Consider the following 21301-nt stretch of genomic DNA (forward strand, 5'->3'; position numbering starts at 1 on the left):
CAGGAGGTGTTTAGAGGGGGTCCTCTTTGGGATTTCAAAGTCCCAGTCATGGAGTATCCTAAAATGTCAATAAAAGACTTTTATTCATAAATAACTGATAGGCAGTAATTTACGACTGTACATTTATCTTGAAAAGTGTGTAACCATCCATATTTTTTTTTGCAAACTCTACATAAAACATCCAAACCGTCCATTTTGTTCAATACAATATAACACAGCTGTTTGGCATTACCAAATATATATGTATATATATTTATAATATGTACATGTGCTGAAAAAGAAGCCAGTGCAGCCTTTTCTAAGAAGTCCATCCAAGTATTTACTGTACAACATTCAGAATTTACATTGATAATACAAGGCACAAAAAGTGTGGTATGAAGCCAAGGCCATGCTTTATTCACATTCTCTCCTCTGGCTTGCTCCCTCCTTCAGCTTCATGTTAAATTAAGTGTTCAGTTCTGCTTTTTAATTTTTTTTTGGCTTTGAACACGTCAAATAAAAGTTGAGTGGTATGGATTTGAGATATGAATCACTTGAAAGAACCCACCCCCACCATGTTCCTTCCCCAAATAAAGAAAACAAAATGAAATCTGTTTAAAAATCCTTCCATAGAGAAATGGAGGTAAGTAATTACTCATATTTTTTGAGTTGGGAATCAGGAGAATAAAGTAGTTTTCCTCACTGCTTATATTTTCAATATTTCTAGGTCGAGGATTACTGGATTGCATATACTAATTAGATACAATTATGAAGAATGGGGAATTTTAAGTCAGTCTTTATTCCAATTTAGAAAAGGAGAAATGTTTTCCTGCCAGAAAATTCCCACAGACTTAGTTTTTCCCACCTCCTCATAGAGAAGTTTTACATGGGAGCGGCCAACATAATCTAGGACAAGCCTTGGGGAGTGCTTCTGATTGAAATTTTTCATCTACCCTCTGATGAGGCTCAGAGCGAAGGCTCCTGGTAAGGAGTGATCTTCCTTTAGCATCATCAGAGCTCACTAATGCCGGGATATTAGAACCATTAGGTCTGTTTCTGATTGTAATGTCTGTGCTTCAGTAATGGAGTCATAAGGCATGATATTCTATTTACAACCTCCTCTCAAATACCACCTTTCCTTTTCATGATTCAATAGAACCACAGTGAAATCTCTACTTACCATATCTATCAAGTTTTGAGGGAATTGTGTAATTAGTCCAATTTTGGAATTTGTATGTAAATAATGCTTGAAATAGTGAAATATTTTTGGGGGGTGAGCAAAGTTTGAGGCAAAAGGACATTTTCATTGTAATCATGCCTTTTCTAAAAGTATTTAACACACATTTCCATTCATGCAAAGAATTACATTACCAAATTTAGTTATACATTTTATAATTAAAGGCTATAATTTTTTGGAAAAAAAGACGTCCCCTCTGCTGAACTCAATATTAGGGATGGGGGAGGAACGTTTTAAGCTTAGGCTTAAACATGAAGCTTCCTGCCTTCTACATCTTTGGGTTCAGATGGAGGGTGGGTTCTAAGACCTGAAGTTTAAGGTTACCGTCTTAGGCCCACCTCATGAGGACATTCCAAATCCATGATCTTCACAGCAAAAGAAAAAGACAAAGTAGCTGCTTCAAAAACCACAATTATTCTATGTGAGTTAAATTTCCTATTTCAGATCACAGTACTACACACTAGTGACTAATAGCCAGGTCTGATTTCCATCCCCTTTTATCTTTTAAAAAAAGACAGCACACAGTTGCCATTTTGATTTTGTTGACGACCCTGGAGTGGGGATGTGAGAAGTCCGTGGTAGACACTGGCTCTCCTAGAATTGCTTTTGCAAAAAACACCACATGCTGTCAATACAGCCAAACAGCTTTATAACTGCAGCTTTTGAAAGAGTTTGGAAAGTAAAAACACAAAATATGCAACACATCTAAGATTAGTAACATTTTCACTTTGTGACATTTGACAAAATACATTTTTGTTTGTAGTTCAGGAAAATTCTATGCAGACAAAACAGTGGTAACTGCGAAAACGGTGGCCATTCAGCTTTTGGCTAAAGCATCGATTTTCAAATACAGCGCTATGGCAACTAACACCAAAGGGCTAATAACATTTTGTCACTATCTGTAGGACAACATTTTGGTCTCCCATTTTCTGTGGCTGTCACCTCTAGTCCAGTCAATGGGAGTTACTAAGGATTCAGAATTCTGCAATGTTTCATGAGGAAAATGAATGAAAATGGGCCACGCAATGGGCCAGAGCACATTTCTCAGCTCCTTCATGGTTCCTGTGACCTTCACAGATCTGGAACAAAGATCTCTGAGAGAACTCCACCTTCGACAGGTCTGTTAGCTCTAATAGTCAACCCCTTTACAGAGGGACTAAGAAACTGAAGAGAAAAATGGCAAAAAGGCAAAACAAAAGCCCATTTTGAGATTTTATAACATTTTGAAATTCACAAGTAGGTTTGCCAGAAGTTTGGCAAATGGAAAATACTATCTAAAACTGATCATACCATGGTAACATTCTATCCTTGCTTATCAAGACTGATGTTGAGAATTTTCATCAAGGAAAATAGTTGCAATGAATCCAGAGCTTTTAATACAAAGAGAACCCTGTTTTGGTGATTTGACAATATCTCCTCTCAAGGCCAACTGACAGAAAAACATGGGGACCGTGGCAAAGGATAACACCTGCAGTTGGAGATAAAAATAATAGAAAAAAGAGAAAATTTCCCCTCTTTAAAGAGAACTGTGTCACTTCCTATTCATCTCTTACAAAAAAGGCCAATAAAATGTTTGTGGGAGTACATCTGAGCTTTATGAATCTGCACCGGTAAATGAAGTTTGCATTTATATCCATAGACAGAGCTTCCTTTTGGCTTAAAGGATTTTAATGTTAACCAGGAGGATGGCATAAGCAATGTTGTCAAAACTGTAAATTAACTTTATGATGTTGCCGTCTGGTGAAGCTGTGAAGCACACCATTTTGGTGGTATAATTTTATGTCATGTTTAAAGCATGACTATAGACTTAAACGTTTTTGAGGACTGAAAGATTTGACATTAAGTGGGATATTTCGTAAAACTTTTAAGTAACCTATGAAGTGTTAAAGGCCACTTTAAATGTCTTGGTTCACTTTGCATTAGGACAAAGAGACTTCTAAAGTAAGTGCTTGAACTGACAAGTAAATCTCTTTCAAGAGGGGAGTTTGTGTTGTGACAGGCAAATATTGAAATAGAACAAGAGTTTAGGTCACAGTGAGTAACTACAAGTTCAAGTGTCAGTTAAGTCCATCTGATCTGCAATTTCATACCCCCCTGCCACACGCACACGTATACACACACACTCATTTCGGTCTGTAAATCTCACAAAGATGGGTTCTCTCTGGAATTCTAATGTAAAATACTGCACAATCCTGACATGCAATGGCCATAGGATTTCATACATTTCTGTAGAAATCCTATGTAAGGTCCTAGCAGAAATAAGTAAGAGAGAAATGTAAAAAGGAGCAAAATGAACTAAAAGATGGATTTGAACCTTGGGCTGAAATCAGCAATGAATCATGTTAATTTGCTGCCTTTGTCACTCAATACGATATGAAGATCAAGTGCATTTATAAAACCCAGGCGAAAAATCCCACGAAAATCCACGGGAGGAAATTCCAGACAGTCAGGGATAAATAATAATCTCTTATCATCTTACAATAATCTAGATAGATCCTAGGGAAAACATGAAAATTTTTTCATCTGTTTTAAAATGTAAAAAAATGTATCAAAAATCTAAAAAGGATCTGTGTGGATTCATAGAAAGATGAAACAATTATCAGGCCAATGAGAAGGGAAGAGCAAAAAAGGGTAGCATGGTTTAAAACAAAAACCCTCCAAGATGGATATAAACATAAGCTCTATACTGTATTTTTTACAAGTTAGTATTCAACAGTTAATGCAGATTCTTTCTGCGTACCACCCATGCAAATCAACTCTCTAGCTTATTTTGGGTGACTGACTACCTACTTGCACTTTTTTCTCTTTCAGAAAGTGTATCAGGATGTCAAATGATCTACACTTTCATGCTTTCTCTCTCTTGCTTCCTACAAGAAATAAACAAATTGATCACACTAGCAAAAGGGTGTCTTCCTGATCTAGATATGGTATTGTGAAAATATGCTTGACAGTTCTAAGAGGATTTGTTTGTTCTAGAGAATATGCCTTTGGTTCCTGAGAAAAGCAAGACCCTTTTGAATCTCATGTAGCAAAGCCTTTTATCAAATACAGGGGACCATATATACCACACGTTAGTTAGAGAATATGGCCAACACATTCAAGAGTTCTTCTTACCAAGGGTATCATAATTCAACTCATCTTTAGGTCTTTTTCACTTAGGTGGATATTCACAACATTATTTTCATGGGATCTACAAAAACATCGTTTAAAAAAGTTGATCATATCCCCACTTCCAAGTGTTCCCCACCTCTCCCACTCCATGACTATTTTTATTTTATTCTAATACAGCCAACCCCTAAGCAGCAGATCAGGCTTGTGGTTAATCTAGGTCCTTGACTTCAATTGTCCAGATGGTGGACAGCTAATTAAAACATCGACCAGAAGATGAGCAAGAGCAGATTTGTTCATCTTTAGTCCACTGTGACATCTTGTCAGAAATGATTTAATAGAATAAAACAGGGAATAAAGTGTTAAAGATGGCGGTCATGAATTATCTGTGGATTTCATTTTTCCACAGTATCATTGCCTCTTATTTAAAACATAGAGAAATATGGTAATGGTCCTGTAGGGAAAGCATACTTGGTGAAGTTGAGCGATCAGAGCTTAAAGGCTCCCTGAACAATGTGTGTGGTTTCTAGAACATTGTGGTAGAATATTCCTCAGGTCTATTGACTCGGATATCATTTAGAGCAAAGACTATCTGCTAATTTCCCAAGAGGCAAAAGGAGGAAGACCTACAGCCCTATGGAGAGAATCTGTAATAACATAGTACCAAAAGGCTAGAAAATTTCAAGAATCTCAATTGAAAAGTACAGTAAAACCCCATATTCCCTTATGACAACAATGTTGGGGAACCGGATCAACAGCTGCATCCTAAGAATTACAGTTTATTTGACGCCTGCAAGCATCTGCAGTTCATTTGTTTCCTTGGACCTGATTTGACCACTCTTGTCTCCAAATCCATGTAATAAGCTGTGTTCTAATAGCATTTTGCATTTTGAGTGGCTTAGCTGGGAATAGAGATGGTCCTACTTTGTTGAGCTAGAAGAAATAAATTTCCATGTGGAAAAGTCTAATTATGCTCCTTGAAACCTCTCCTCTACTGTAATTGGTAAGGAAGGGGAAGAAAGAATGTGGGTAGATTTGTCCTTGGAGAAAATGAAGGTGGGGTATACTGCAAGAAGTAGTTTGTGGTCTATCTTACCTCTCAATCTTGTTTCCATTAAGTGGCTGGAATAGAGAATTGGTGCTGGTGGGATGTACTCAGATTTTAAATTCTAAATGCCCTCCTTGACATTGTTGAAGTCATATAAATGGGTTTGGAACCCTGCTTTACTTCTAAAAGCCAGTTTTGCAATGATTGCCGACATCATAGATGCCAGTTGGTAAAAAAAACTCTGACAATCTGGTACCAGAATCATCTGGCCCTTTGGGGCACATCATTAAAAACCTGTTTCAAAACATGCACTTATTCAGTCTCTGCCTTCCCAGCTTTATTGTAGCTCATCTTTTCCCACAGTGACTTTTCTCTAGATATGCCCTCACTTTTATCCTTGCCACTCCAAATCTGAGAATTTCATCACATGTTAACCCAAGTTTAGATTCAGAGGAGACAGTAGAGCCCTCTTATATTTAAGAGAGCTTGTACTTTTCCCTATTAACATCTTTTACCTATATAAAATTCAATTTTTCAACCAGGGATTCTTACTGATTGTAAATGAAGGCTGAACTCTCCAAATGCCACTAGGCAAAAAACTGCCTCTTTCTTTCCCATTTAAAGCAAATGTCCCAAAGCTGGCCGTCGCTCTGTCTCATGAGAAGAAGTGGACTAGAGTCCATTTTGCCTGCTGTAGTTGAAGTCGGCTTCATCGAGCTGGGATTCTGTAATGTTTGAGAGTTTCGTGTGTGTCCTCCCAATCTCTTCAAGGGCACAGGCCAGGGAGTCAAGGTCACCATCGTGCTGATGACGAGCTTCCCACAGGTTCAAAATGACAGCAGAAGGGCTACTTTGTGTAGCAAAATAAGATAAATTCCTAGACAGAGTTAAATAAACAAAAAATAATAAGTCAAAATGAAAATAGAAAAGAAGAAATAAAAATCACTATAAGGGAATTAATAATGAATTGTAATGGATATTATTACAAGAGGAGTAGCAAGCTCCACTAAGCCAGGTCTGGGGGCAGTCTAGTTTGTGTTCCAACACTCAACTGAAACTATACTTTGGGATGCTACCAATGACCTTCTTATCCTCCAAGTCTTTTCTTAGTTCTCACCTTCCTTGAGTTCTTTGTGTGTGTGTATGTGTGTGTGTGTATGTATGTATTTCCCTCTTGACCATCCCCTTGGAAAGCTCTATTTAATTATCTTATGTGATGATGTAACCATTCCTATTTTTCCAAAATATCTGACCTCTCTTTATCTCAACCTTGGTAAACATAAGGGCTGTCAAGATTTTATCTTTGATTTCTTCTTTTTTCCTTCCTCAGTGGGATCATATACTAAACAGAGTAGTGATCAACTCCAAGTGGACAGTGGCTAAATCTGTACCTCCAGCTTTATAGGTTAAAGTGAGCTAGGGATTGTTAAATGACCTTGGAATTGCTCCAATTAGATATCTCTTCAACTCCTCAAACTCAATGCATCATAAATTTATATAATCCCCATGCTTCTAAATTGGCCCCTGCTCTAACTATAACAAGTATCCCAGTGATTACGTCTATCCTTCTAATCTCTCACACTAGGACATTTACTTTTCAGTCTTCCCCTTATGTTGTTTCCTTCTTTGACATACTCATCAGCTTCACCCTTCGTCTTCATTCATACTACTTATATTTATTTTAAGCTGTATCATTTTTACGATGTGAATCATAGCAAAACCCTTATGCCTCCAAACTCTCTAATACACTCTGCATTTTATTTTTTCAGTCATCAGGTATCTATTCTACTTGTTTTCAGTGCCTTCCCACGTCTGGCCTCAACCTGGCTATAGCAATATATATACTTTTAATTAGTCTTCTTTGCCCTTTGAGCCATTAAGTCTGACTTAGTTAATACTTCGCTTCTTGCTTTCATTCAGTCTATTCTGCTCACTAGGAATGCCCACTTCCTCGCTTTATCCTTTGTTTATCAAGATCTGACACCCCTATAATGCCTGGTTCAATTCTCATCTCTTCTTTGCTCAAAATGATTTATTTCTTCTCTGAACTCTTTCTATGCTTGTGCTTAAATTTTCATGTGAGTAAAATGCTTATATTTTTCATGTCTGTGAGCTTTGCCTTCCCAGTGGGTCTCCAGATATCTGAAGGAGAAGGATAATAGCTAATAATTTTCTGATTCTGCAACAGCACTTATCATTATACTATTACAGATGTGTATTCAATATCCATCAACTGAGTAATTGATTGCCATGAGCTTTTTTCAGATGATATGGGATCTTCAATGAAAACAAAGGGTAACCTTTTGGATAATAACTTTGATATGATGAAGACTAAGACAACACAAAGGATTAAAGGTCACAATTTTTCATAGGTACTTCTACAGCAGGCATAGAAATGTCACCTCTGGTAAAATTCTGATGAGTTGAAAGGATTTTCCAGAATGAACCAAGAACTACCTATTTTGGGGATGGTATTACTTTCCATCACCACTCTTAGTATATAATCATTAAGTAGATGCACATAGCGAAGAGCACTTGGAAGAGAAGGCAAGCTTTTAAGGGCACATTACCATTTACAAGCGCCACACACACACATACACAACAACTGTGAGTGAATAAAGTGCTATTTTGTTCAAAGGTCTTAAGGGACTGTTTAAAGCTAGTCAGTTGCCAAATAACATAAATATCAGGGTACTATATATATTTTTTGTATGTGTGTTTGTGTGTGTGTGAGGAAGATTGGCCCTGAGCTAATGTCTGTTGCCAATATTCCTCTTTTTGCTTGAGAAAGATTGTCACTGAGCTAACATCTCTGTCAATCTTCGTCTATTTTATGTGGGGTGCTGCCACAGCATGGCTTGATGAGCAATGCTAGGTGCACACCCAGGATCCAAACCTGCAAACCCTGGGCAGCTGAAGTGAAGCATGTGAATTTAACGACTATGCCACCAGGCCAGCCCCTACATGTACTTTTCACTACATATGAATCTTGAATTGAGAAAGGGGGAAGGCCAGCTTAAAAATGTTCTCTAGTTTCTTTTTCTTTTCTCTTCTTTCCTTCTTCCCTTCTACTCCTGGCCTTGGAATCAAATATAGTTACTTATTTCTATAATATTAGAAGTGGCAAAGCAAACCTTGCTTGGGTAGTTGAAGGGACCCTAGTTTCTTTTATCTAAGAACTTTGTTTAGAATATTACTACTTCTTCTTGGTTGTGTGATATTTGTAAGGAAAGTTGCATTATGTCTCTGAGTCTATAAATAAATTGGTATACCCCAACCAACATTCAGGCAGAACACAGACTGTAGGAACAGCTGAGAAAGAGGCAAACTGAGAGACTGGGTCTGAGTGGACTCTGGGTGGGCTGTGTGACAATCTCTTTCCACGTAATTTATGAGAATACTGACCATGGACATACATTTGTTTCTGGCATGGGTAAATAATTCTTTATGCCCTCCACTGTCATTTCAAAAAGGAAAAATGACAGCAAGCACAACAAGAAAATCAGCACGGATTTCTCATCATTTTATTGAGGGTTTATATTTTGTATATTTGCTATTGAGTAGCAGTGAACTAGTGTCCTGTGGGATTGACTGGAATCCTTGTGACCCTATTAACCCCAAAGTTACACTTTATTCTATACCAAGGGTTGACAAACTATTTCTGCAAAGACCAGACAGTAAATATTTTTGACTTTACGAGCCCCATATGGTCTCTAGAGCAGCATCTCCAACTCTGCCATGATAGTGCAAAAGCAGCCATAGACAACACGTAAGTGAATGAGCATGACTGTGTTCCAATAAAACTTTATTTATACACTGAGACTTGAATGTCATGCAGTTTGCGCATATCACACAATATTATTCTCCTGTTGATTTTTTTTTTCCTGACCATTTAAAAATCCTAGCACCGCTCTAGCTCCTGCCTATAGAAAAGCTGGAAGTGGGACAGATTTGGCCTGTAGCCTATAGTGCTAATCCCTGTGCAATGTTGTCTTATAACCCAAACTAGATTTCCAGAGGTAGTAGCTACTTGAGAGAAGATTAGACTGGACTTTCTGTTTTGTGTTGCATCTGAAAAGAAGCACTGAGAGTGCCAAAGTAGCTCACTCCCCGAGAGCAACATCTCTTGCCTCAAGCACTCTGAGAGCTTTATCCTCCGTAAATGTTTGGGGATCTTTGATATTTCAAGACATGACAGGATGACCTAGGCATGAAAGCACAGTAACACAACTTTAGGAGAGGCATAAAGAATTATGTTTTGGAGGTCGTGATGAATCTTTGTCCCAACAATATTAAAAATATTCATGAATCCCTGGGGGCTGGGAAGGTGTTCTAAGTCCGCCTGCCTAGAGGAAGCAGAGCAGAGTGTAGAATGACTCTTGCCAGCCACTTGGTCCTGAAAAGTCCTGAAAATGTCCTGATTTGTAGAAAAGGCAGCCAGGGCTAAAGAAAGCTAAGTGATCAAAAGAGGCAGAAATATCACTCTTACTTGGCACAGGTCTCTGAACATATTGTAGCAAGTGAAATGTACTCCCCAAAGCATGTTTCAGACTTATTCTCCGAATTTACACAAGCACACTCAGCATAACACATACAGATCTCAAATTCTCCCTAAGTAGATACATACAGGAGCACATCAGACTTATTAAATATGATACAATCAGCTTTGTGATAAACAGACATCCTACCAAACTGCATTCACCTGTCTACACTAGAAAAATTAATATATAAACGACTCAAAAATCCTAATGCAATAGGCTATTTCTTAAAGATAGCTGAGTTATTTTACTGCTTATACGTGTGCAAATGCATTCTGACTTTTTGGAAATTGGTACACCATTTCGTTATCTCCAGACCACCCTTTTGAAATCATTGTGATTCTAATCTATGTGACCCATTTCTTTTTGTAATAATGCTGGTATGTTTGGATACAGCAGGTAAACCCACACGCAATTTAGGCAACATTGTTAACACTAGAAAATGGAATTCATGGCAATAGTTGATTTTAAGCAATTTCCTGAGTGTCTGAGTTTTTTTTTTTTTTTTATTTTTGGAACGAGAACATTTCGCAAAAGCGGTAGTCTTGAAATTCAAGTGGCTGCCTCAAAATAAAACTTAAGTTTTCTCTTTCTCTTTGAAAAATGTTTAAAGAAGTGAAAGTTTATCATGCTGGTCTTAGGTGCTTCCAAATGCTACTGTTTACATACTGAACTTTGGGGAACATTGTGTCATAGCCCTTTTGAATCCTGGTCGACTGAGGTAATTTTGAAAAATAAGATTTTTTTTTTTTGTGGTGTCATAAAGATGCTGCATACAATGAAGATAATATTATCTACTCTCCGAATTTTAGTAATTTACTTTAGAGTCATTCTATGTCTTCAAGTCAATTCATTTGTCCTAAGACCTGTGGACTCGATGACTTTATCTTTTTCTTCAGAACGCTCACTGAGAGAGAAGAGGTAGACTGTAAAAAACACGCTAACACAGCTGAACAAATTTATCCATGTGAATTTCACTGAGTATTAATGGTTTATTAAATTTAACTTTGTTTTGTTGAGCCCACATGCTTTCTATTCACCTGAGTTCCTGGGGGGGGTTGTTTTATTACCAGGATTAATTTCATCTTTCTGAGACTTCCCCATCCCGGCCCCCTATCCCCAATTAAAGTCCCGTGCTTTATGAGGAAGCCAGGGCAGAGTTGGGAACATGAAGCTTTACATTAGCGATTTCACTAGCTAGACACAGGCCAACTTATAATGGTGTATATGGGTCAAAAATCGAATTTTTATATAGAAGCCCAGTTTCAAAATACATCTTTAACCTGATGACCATGTTAAACTAATAATGGAAATTGGGTTAGACTTGAGGATTTTTGGAAATTGTTATTGGGGCCTTCCATTTTCTTTTTTTGGGCACAAAGAGGAGGGGAGAATTCAGGGACCAGGATAAAATTCTGCCATTTAAGGTATTTATAGACCTTTGCAACACAGGGTTAAATTTATGAAAAAGAAAAGTGGCTAGGTGTCCATTTAGTATGAATTTAGAGATTTCACCTTTTCTTTAGTGTACTTGAAAACAGTATTCAAATGCAAATGTCTTAGGGAATAGTAACATGTAAATCCTCAATCAGTTAACAAAGAGATTAGATAACAGTAATAGAGGAAGGCACAGGTCTCTCAGTCTTAGCCCTGGGGAAATGCATAGAAGAGCTACCAAGGGCACATTGAAATTATAGCTGGAGTCTGCGTGTGGCCAATAAGGGACTCCCTTTCATTCTGAATTCCAGATAACAAAGCTTTTATTTTAATTTCTCAGAACCATGCTACCAGGGGACTGACATACATATTAGCAAGCTGTATGCTCTTCTTGTGAGTAAAACTGAAAATAAATTTCCTACTAAAATATGGTAGGGGACCACATTTGAGCTGAGGTGTAACATTCTTCTTTTTTTTTTTTCCCCCTCATCTTCTTCTTCCCAAAGTCCCCCAGTACATAGTTGTACATACTAGTTGTACGTCCTTTTGTTTGTGCTATGTGGGATGCCACCTCATGTTGGCCTGATGAGCGGCATCTGAACCAGTGAAACCCCGGGCCATGGAAGAGGAGCACACGAGATTAACCACTCTGCCACGGGGCTGACGTGGCGTAACATTCTTAGCACAGAAGACACCTCATACCAGGTCTGTGCCTTAACTTCAGTGGGAATTTAGGATTTCAGCCACCACCTCTGAGTAGAAGGTAGCACTTGCACCTCTAACATGAGGGCAGCAAGTTTGTGTATATTCTACAAACTGTTGCCATTTACATCTAAGTCAACATTTTTTTTGGCCATTAAAAGCATATTTTAAAAATATCTTCTGAGTAGGTTGGAAGTATAAAAAGTGAAAACTAAGCTAAGCTGCCTATAATAAACTGGGAAACATCATTACAAGAATAGTGTACAATCTTACTGAATAGTACCAAATAGGGAATTGAAACATGGTCATAACGAAACAAATATTAATATCCTTGCTATCATCCTAATTGTCTCATTTAATGAAAGCCTCTTATGTGACCAAAACCAACCCTCTATATGGTTCTTTAAATGCAAATAGAAGAGAAAAGCCATTTATACTGAATAGCAGTAATTGAACAGACTGCAAGCATTTGGCCTGTTCATCAAGCTTTCGTCCCCAAACTTCAGCCTCACTGGGTACTCAGTAAACAGCAAAGCAGCTTTCAGGATAAAGCAAGTCAGTGTTTCGTTTTTCAAGAATAAGCAAAAGATGTGCATCATGATGTAACCTCTGCATATTGCCCCCTGTGCTTTCAAATGAAAGGAAGCTGGTACGGAGACTCAAAGGGAAAGGATACGGGCAGGTGAAAACGGTGAGGTCCACTCCATCTCATCCTAAGAGTGGTACGTTAATTCTTCCAGGTCAAATAATTTGGCAATAAAATTCCCCTCATAGTTTTTCTTTTGTCTATTCCTTATCGGGTTCTTGAAAGGGAATAGCAAGGATTCTTCCTTCTTTGGAAAATATTAAAGCCCCGGGGCCTTCAGGACCCTCTGTGAGTTGCCAGATGAGAACAAAGCCCAACGTAGACCCTGTTTTCAATTCTCCAGTTTCATTTCTGACAGGATAAGCCCATGACAATTTCTCATCTTTGGAAATGAAAGGCAATGAAAACTACAAAATCAAATCTCTACTTTTCTTTGCATTGGGATACATCATGGAAAAACAGGCCTCATTTAAATTAATTTCCCTCTTCAATAACATCGAGGCATTTTCAAGAAACCTGACAGTGAAGTAGGATGACCACCATTTGTTCCAAGAGAAAGGATCACAGTGTTAATCCTGAATGAGGAAGGGTGAAATATTTATATCTCTCCCTTTGCAAAATGCTCAATATAAGTTTCAATAAAACCTCAAATAATTGAAAAGAAATAATTAATCACTTAACGGACACTCTAATGAGTTGGGTAAAATCCTTCCTATAATTTCATTTTCTCAAATTATGATAACATTATAGTCAGGCATACTGAAAGGTCAGTTTTTTCAGTCTTTTTGAGACAGCACTTGTGAAGGGCATTATTTAGGCTATAGAGGGCTGTTAGCATGTGCATCTCTTCTGAAAACTACATTAGCTTAAATGAGGGAAACCTATTTCTTCAAAGACTAGCACAAACTCACTCCTTGCCTGGAAGGAACACAACGCCTCTTGTCACCACTTGCTAGAGCTTACAGTTGGGAGCAAGACTTTGGTTCTCTTGGAGGAACATAAAAAGTTGCTTTTCCATATTGCCTTTAGGATGGAAAGCTGCCAGTTACAAAGACTATACAGCTTGTTCATGGCTAAGCTTGGCCCAGGGCTATCTGTTTTAGCTTCGCATTAGTGGGAAGTTTCATGAGTCTTTGACATAAGAGGAAGGAACCCCAACAATCACCACTTTGCTGTGTTAGGACCTCTGGATTCACTCTAAGCGCTCTTCAAATTTCAGACCCTGCCTAAGTCCATTGGGCCAGAACCAGAAAATGTGATTTGGGGTTCATCCTATTTTGCCTCCAAGGACACTAACATAATGCTATCTCCCTATGCGTTAATTCTCCTTAGGAGAATCATGAAGATTGTTTTTTGGGAATGGCAGCCTCACATCCATTTTTATGTTTAAAGATGAGGATGTGTCTTCTAGTCTCTAGCCTGCAGAACCAAGAAAGTTTAGTTTTGTGTAATCACAGTAAATCCCCAAACACAGGAATGAACGTACCTAGTCTCAGTGATCACTGAGTGGCCATCCTTAGTGGTCTGCTTGTGATGCAGGCATTCTGTATGTATTTTGTGTTCATCTTCTTCCCTCTCTTTCCTCCTCCCTTCTTCCTTCACCCCAAAAGAAAGCTGGCACTGAGACTGTTCCACTTCTAGTGAATTCTCAACAGTTATTCAGAGATAGATTAACAAGCTGCCTTGCGACCTTCCTCTGTCCTTTCCCACTGCCCTCTGGCCATTTCATTGTTCCTGTGCATCCAATTAAGAGGGTGGACAGAAGGAATGACAGGATACGACCTCAACATGAGAAGATTCTGCTTCTCATTAGAGGTTCTGTTAGAAAATTTGATGGAAAAACAAGTTATTATAGCACTGCTTATCAGCCATGAAGTTTGAAGAATTTCATTTGTTCATGATTCCTCCACCATCACCCACAAACACCAACATCTGAAATATGTTTGAACTATTTTAACCAGCTGACCAATAAGAAATACGTTCCTCTGACAGTGCTTACAAATTTTCAAACAAATATATGATTATGAAAAAACTGTTAATATGCTGTAATTTATCTGTTACTTTCCATCTTGGAATCCTTTCTTTCATTTCAGCTGCTTCCCCTCTATTTATCCTCCCATATCTCATGCACTTTATGCAGCATCTGTTCCCATAGCAGCTTGGTCAAGCTGGCTACATTTCCACAAGGTTTCTGGAATATGAAAATCATGAGGCCTTAAAGAAGAATGAGCTAATAGTAGAATTTCAGGTACTGCCTAAGACCTGAAAGAAAAGACAGGAACCCTCCATAATGTCAGTCATGTAACCTGTTTTCTTTTGAGACAAACTTTCAAAATCCTTTGATGCTGTTCACATCGATTCTATTTATTAGAAAGCGAGTTTTTAAGTTCAAGTATACTATCCAATGAAAAAGATCATGTTATCCAATCAAGAAAAATTTATTGAACTTCTCCTAAAAGTAGATGGCCCTATCTAGGTGTTTTAACTGTAATCAAAAAATTAAAAAGTGTCATAAAAATATAAAATGCTATGGGGCCAGCCCAGTGGTGCAGCAGTTAAGTTCGCATGTTCCACTTTGGTGGCCCACCGTTTGCTGGTTTAGATCCCGGGTGTGGACCTATGCACCACTTGTCAAGCCATGCTGTGGCAGGCATCCCACATATAAAGTAGAGGAAAATGGGCGTGGATGTTAACTCAGGGCCAATCTTCCTCAGCAAAAAAGAGGAGGATTGGCAGCATATGTTAGCTAAGGGCTAATCTTCCTCAAAAAATTAATTAATTAATTAATTAAAAAACAAAATAAGATGCTATGGAAGTTTACATGTGGAAGAATACTTCTAGCTGAAGCAGTTAGTTTCTAATATTATTTAATTTATTTAGTCCTCAGCAATGTTCCCTACCAACTACTCCTATGCAATCAATTCTTTATTTCTCAGCCCTACCCACCTACCAGTCACTTGTGGCCGAGAGCATTGAAGTGGAGAGTTATTGTAGCTGAATTTATAGAATAAATGTGCAATCTCAGCTTTAAAATACTGCAAGTATGGACTCTGAGTAACAGTCACAATTTGCGCACAGAATCTATAATTGCAACTGTTATCTATGACATTCTTTGCTAGGCTGCGTAGCTTATTTAGCATGATCCATATGCTGGGCAAGTTGCAAGGCCACCTGTATTGCTGCCTCAGAACACACATCACTGACATTTCTCCTATTCATCAATTGCTAAGCCTTTAACTTTATATTCTACGTCTTTTCTCTCCTATTCAGACCTAAGAAGAAATTTGCTTGGCAAAAAGGCAGATTATCATCAGTGATATTTGCATTTACCAAAAGGAGGGTTAGAGAGATTTTTCACTGGCAACAAAATAAAAACAAACGTTTCCCTCCACTCCCTTTGAAAACTCTTCCTTTGTGATTTAAGAGCTGTTGCTTTGCTAGCTTTTAACACTTTTAGAAACTGAAAGGAGGGAAGAGTCAGGTAAATGTGCTGTCACAAGATCAAGGTAGGTGAATTCTCTCCTAGAAAGATGGACTGTATGCCTTGTGATCCCAGAGATGATAACTCAAGCTGTGGAGCAGCTTTCTTACCCAATAATGTTGGCATATTCACAACATCAGATTTCTGTGTTTTAACACACATTGGAGGTCAGTTCCATATTATGGTATTTGTAACCATAAGAGACCCAGACCTGTGATTTGGGATGACACAATAGGAAGTTGTGACAAATTACATCTGAAAATTCCCTTCATCTCTGTCACATGTGTTTCTTCCCATGTGGGAGAAGATATATTTTTTGCTATAGTAATGAGAACATAAAAGGTACCTGACAATTTTTTCAAAATGGGAATGAGAATTAGCTAACCTGGTATGAGGTGGTTTTCAGTAGTCTTTCTTCTATTCTGATTCTCTGAATATCTTGGTGGCCATCTCTGCTGGAAGCACACCAGCCTGCAGAAAAAGACCTTATCCTGTGTCCCTTCCTCTCAAAGTCTTGGATGCAGAGCTGGATGAGAAGATTCAGCTCCAGATGTTACTCTGACTGAAGCAACAGATCCTATGGAAGTTCTACTAAAACAGGGCAGAATCATCTAAATGAGGGGTCAGCAAACTATGTATTGTAGGCCAAATATGGATTGTTGCCTGTTTCTGTAAATACGGTTTATTGGAACATATTGCCTATTTATGTATTTTCTCTGGCTGCTTTCACACTACAGAAGCAGAGCTGAATAGCTGCTGAGTAGCTGCAACAGATACCATATGGCCGAAACTAGTTACTACCTGGTTCTTTAATAGAAAAAACTTTGCTTATTCCTAATTTAAATCATTTTTATTCCACGGTTAGACAACTTTTGGAGAGTTAAGGTAGAGAATAAAAAGGAAGGAAGAAAATGCCTTTCACTGAAGTTGAACATGTTAGCTCAATAAGGTTTAAAGATAGAAGTAGATTACATGCATTCACACTATTCTAATTTGCTATCAATTGTGAAAATTTCAAAGAGTAAAATTTACTGAAAATAGACATTTTCAGGACACTGTTTGAAGCTTTCAATAGAGTAGGTTGTTTGAATTTCTTATGTCAAGGAAATTTAGGCTTTCCTGGACAAGAGGTCTGAGTCTTAGGGAGAAACAAAATCAAGGAAACAAACAGCGCACCAAGTGCTGGCGTTCTATGACCCAGGACCCTGGAGGGGGCAGTGTGCTCCCGTGTGGCTTATTGCTTACTGCTCATTAGAGCCCGCACACAAAAGGTGGTTAACCTTAACCTCCCAGTTTGAGATGCATTTTCCCTACCAAGTAAGGTCAGAAACTGATGACGATCGTAGGAGACGATCACTGAAGTTCTTACATATACTTTCAATGGAGAATCAAATGGGATAAGGTGGGAACACACACATACTCATTCAGCAAATTAATGACTGCATCCATGGTACATAGAGATTTTATGGCAATTATTTTCTTGTAAATAGTTAATTATAAATCATAAATTCTTATAGCCAGAATGGATTAGAGAGTTAATGTAGTTTGAATTCTATGAATCGCATTTGTGAAAAAAGAAACACAGGGATGGCAAGTGATGTGTTGAGGCAGACTGGTATCGGTTGTAGAACCAGAGATGCCTTGCAGATCTTTCAAGTCCTTGCCCATTGCTCTTTTTCCTTTTTTTTTTTTTTTTAAGCAGATTCTGTTCTTTTGGTTAGTTTTCCATTCTTGTTCCCATATTGCTCAGAAAGTGACCTTGACATAGTCATGGCGTTCATGGATTTATAAACAAGATACCTCATCCTTTGCCAAAGTTGCTGGGAGATAGTAAACATGATTTTTTTTTCCTGTACATTCATACATTTTTGTACTCTTTCATTTTCAATATATGCCTTTTCAAGAGTGTATCTATTCTTTTCAGGCCTGTCTGTCTCTGTAAATTCCTTTTTCTCTTGCAGCAATGCCTCCTTCTCTTGATTTTCCTCTCTGAGCCTGACTGCTTTCTTGTTGGGCTTTTCGTGCTTGGATTCTGAATCCCTTTTGAAACAGAGAGCAGCATTCTATCCTTTCTTGGCAGACATCTACCTCCCTTTCAGAAAAGAAAGAGTCAGGTAGGATGTCTGTGAAAATAAAGAACAAAAAATGGAAATGACAGAGCAAGACACACAGTAAGAAAATAAGGCTTTGCTCAAAAGTACCAAAGGAAAAGGAAATAAAATGATTCTGGCAAAACTTCTTCTCTTTTCTCTTCATTCTGGGGCATGCGGGTGGGTTAGGGAGAGAGGAGAGGAGAGACTATTTGTCAATGCCTTCTCCCTGCTGGCTATCCCTCAAGCTGAGCCAGAACCTGCCTGCTCCATCAGTGTTACTCTGGATAGCATCAGGCCTGCTTTCTTCATCTAAAGTAATAAAACCCATTATGAGTCTCTCTATTCTACTCTCAACTCAACCACAGAAACGAGTGGTGTGTGTTTAAGCAGCAGATTCGTTCATGATGCCTACTCTAATGCCCTCTGCTTTCAGACCTGAGAGTTATCATCCTCAAACTTCCTTTCTTTATATGGAGGCACGCACTTTTGCAGGCTGAGAAAACACATTAAGGGTTAAATAATGCTTAAGTCTACCCAAAGGTAGGGAGGAGGTGTAAGAAACTTGCTTCTCTGTTTCTGTGTCACTGGCTCAAGACTGTCCTGGGATCCCTCACAAGAACCAAGGTGACATCTTCTAACCCCCATTTGGGTGGCCTGATCAGCAAACCTAGAGAGGGGGCCAAGATCAAAGTAGAGCTTTTCCATAAGGCAGAATGGGGTGGCAGGAAATGCCACACACAGTGCCATTTTCTTGCTCTTTTCCCGCTTACCTAGCTGGACCTCACATGAAATAGAGCCAGAGGAATCCATAAAGCTGTCAGGGCCTGGAAACCACATGGATACGCCCAACCCAAGTTATTTTTCAAAGACTAAAAGAGTCAAATCATCTTTCAGAAGTTGCCCCCAATTACCTGTTGATGCTGTTTTTCTGTGCTAACATCTGCCAGTCCTTGCCTTTGGCGTTGGGGGTATCAAATGTAGCACAAATTCGCTGTCTGATGGAGTATGGAATTTTGAAGGCTTTCGGGCCAGTCTGTGCAGGGAAAGTGCTGTCCTCTTGTGCAAAGAAAGTGATAGTTTCTCTTTCACTCTGTAAACAAAATAAGGAAAGCATGATCAGATCCTAGTGAAAGCATTACTGATCAACCCTTTTATTTTTCAAGAAAATCTGTGTTAACATACATGCACAAAATGCTTGCTTGTTGTGATGGACTCAATAAAATATATTGACAAGTTTCCCTCTCTTCTAAAATAGGAAACAACTTCTCTAGTAGCCAAGTAAATCGTGTACTAGAGATTTAAAACAGCCTCTTTCACTCAGGGGAGCCACAATTGTCAGCTTCTTACATCCAAGGAGAAGTCAGGTGAGAGCAGAATTAGACCTTGATCTTTTTAACATTCAGGAATAAATCTTGAATCAGTAGGAAGAAGCTACCAAATGACATATTTCAGGTCAGTGTAAGGAAAGACCCTCTTATAGAGCTAACCAAAGATGAATGGGCTGATCAAAGGAGGCTGGCTGGGAAGCCATTTGTTAGGAGAGCTATAAAAGGCAACTGATCCCATATTGATCATCTTAAAGTTTGTGTTTCCCCTAGTCCTAAATTTGTGTGATTCTATAATAAATATTTTGGTCTTGTTTCAGAATTAAATTGTTCTGGTAAAATATGGGCCAGCCATGAGCCAGTGATGAGATCTAGACCAGCCTGGGGAGTGGTGCAGGCTGGAAAGCTTCTGCCTGCTGTGTGCCCACTCTGCTTCTGATTTAGAGCTGTCCAATGAGAACGTGTTATTCCAGTACCTCACAGCAATTAGATCACCAGATCCAACATGAAATCACACAAAAATTGTGTGCGGTTGCTGATGAGTGTGAGTGGTTGCTGGTAAGTCTATGTGGACAAATGGAATTTTAAGGCCTGGAAAGTATTTGAATCACTCCCAGGATTATGATACATTACATGATGAAATAGATTCTGCAGATGTAATTAAGGTCGTTAATCGGTTGACTATGAATTGACCAAGGGAAAGATTTTCCTGGGTGGGCTTGACCTAACCAAGTGGCCCTTACAAGAAAGAAGAGGAGGCAACTCTTATCTGGAGGTATCTATCCTGCTGGTCTGGAAGAAAGCCAACAGCCATGTTGTGACTGCCTACAGGGGAAGACATGTGGCTAGACCTGACAGTGGCCCCTGTTCAACAGCCAACAAGAGAATGGGGACTTCAGTCCTATAGCTGCAGGGACAGAATTCTGTCAACTATCCAAATAAGCTTGGAAAATGACTCTGAGCTCCAAATGAGAACTCTGAGCTCCAGGTGTCCCTGGCCACCCCCATTTGATTTAGCCTGTGAGATCCTGATCAGAGAACCCACGTATGCCATGAGTGGACTTCTGATCTACAAAAATTGTGAGACAATAAATGAGTGTCATTTTATGCTACTAAATTTGTGTTAATTTGTTAGGTAGCAAAGGAAAATTAATACAAACGGAAATAAAAACATCAAACGTGAGATCAAGTTTAGGGACTAGTTAGGATTGTTTAAACCTCAAGAAGACATCTTGCGTGTTAGGAACATGTCATGCTGTGCCAAACTTTAAGTACATGCCCTTCCTGAACTGCCCTGTGTTCCTGCCCTGATGCTTTTTCTGATCTTTACACATCTTCCTGCCGTGGGCCCCACAGCCATGGTGGTCCTTCTTGGCTAGTGCCTGGCCTCACACAGCTGTAAACCTTCAGACTCAGTGAGTCTTATATCTTCAAAAATCAATTAACTAAGGAAACTGGTTCATGCAGAGACCTCATTAATGACTGCTAATGTGTTTTGGCTTTCTGTAACCATTTAACACAGTTACTTTTGAGGTCTGTATTTGGAAACACAATGTCTTAACCTGGCATTTCTAAAAAGAGATGTCAAGATGCTCCAAGAAAGAGCAGTTCCATGGTAAGACATATTTGAGAAATGCTGTATATTATAACTTCTTGGAAATTCAAAGTGCACGTTATCATATTAAATAGATTCTATTTACTGGTTTTCGCTCTATTCCTGGAACATTATAGAACAGTGCTCACCAAAATTCTTCCAGTATTTGAGGT

The 21301-nt window shown here is 38.6% G+C and overlaps 1 protein-coding gene across 8 annotated transcripts in view; it reads right to left on the minus strand.

Moving 5' to 3' along the window:
- Positions 1–478: 478 nt before the first annotated feature.
- The window catches only part of UNC5D (unc-5 netrin receptor D), a 503297-nt gene continuing 482474 nt past the window's right edge, over positions 479–21301 (minus strand). For 5 of the 8 annotated variants that reach the window (XM_070499924.1, XM_070499925.1, XM_070499929.1 and 2 more), the window contains 2 exons: positions 19121–19299; positions 926–6249 (listed from right to left, as the gene is read on the minus strand). In XM_070499924.1, coding sequence (XP_070356025.1) covers positions 6045–6249; positions 19121–19299 — 384 coding nt within the window. In that variant the 3' untranslated portion in view covers positions 926–6044. Of the gene's footprint in view, positions 6250–19120; positions 19300–21301 lie in introns of all 8 variants that reach the window. The other 3 variants (XM_070499928.1, XM_070499923.1, XM_070499927.1) reach the window with 2 other exon arrangements.

This window comes from Equus asinus, chromosome 27 (assembly GCF_041296235.1).
Source record: "Equus asinus isolate D_3611 breed Donkey chromosome 27, EquAss-T2T_v2, whole genome shotgun sequence".
NCBI lineage: Eukaryota > Metazoa > Chordata > Mammalia > Perissodactyla > Equidae > Equus > Equus asinus.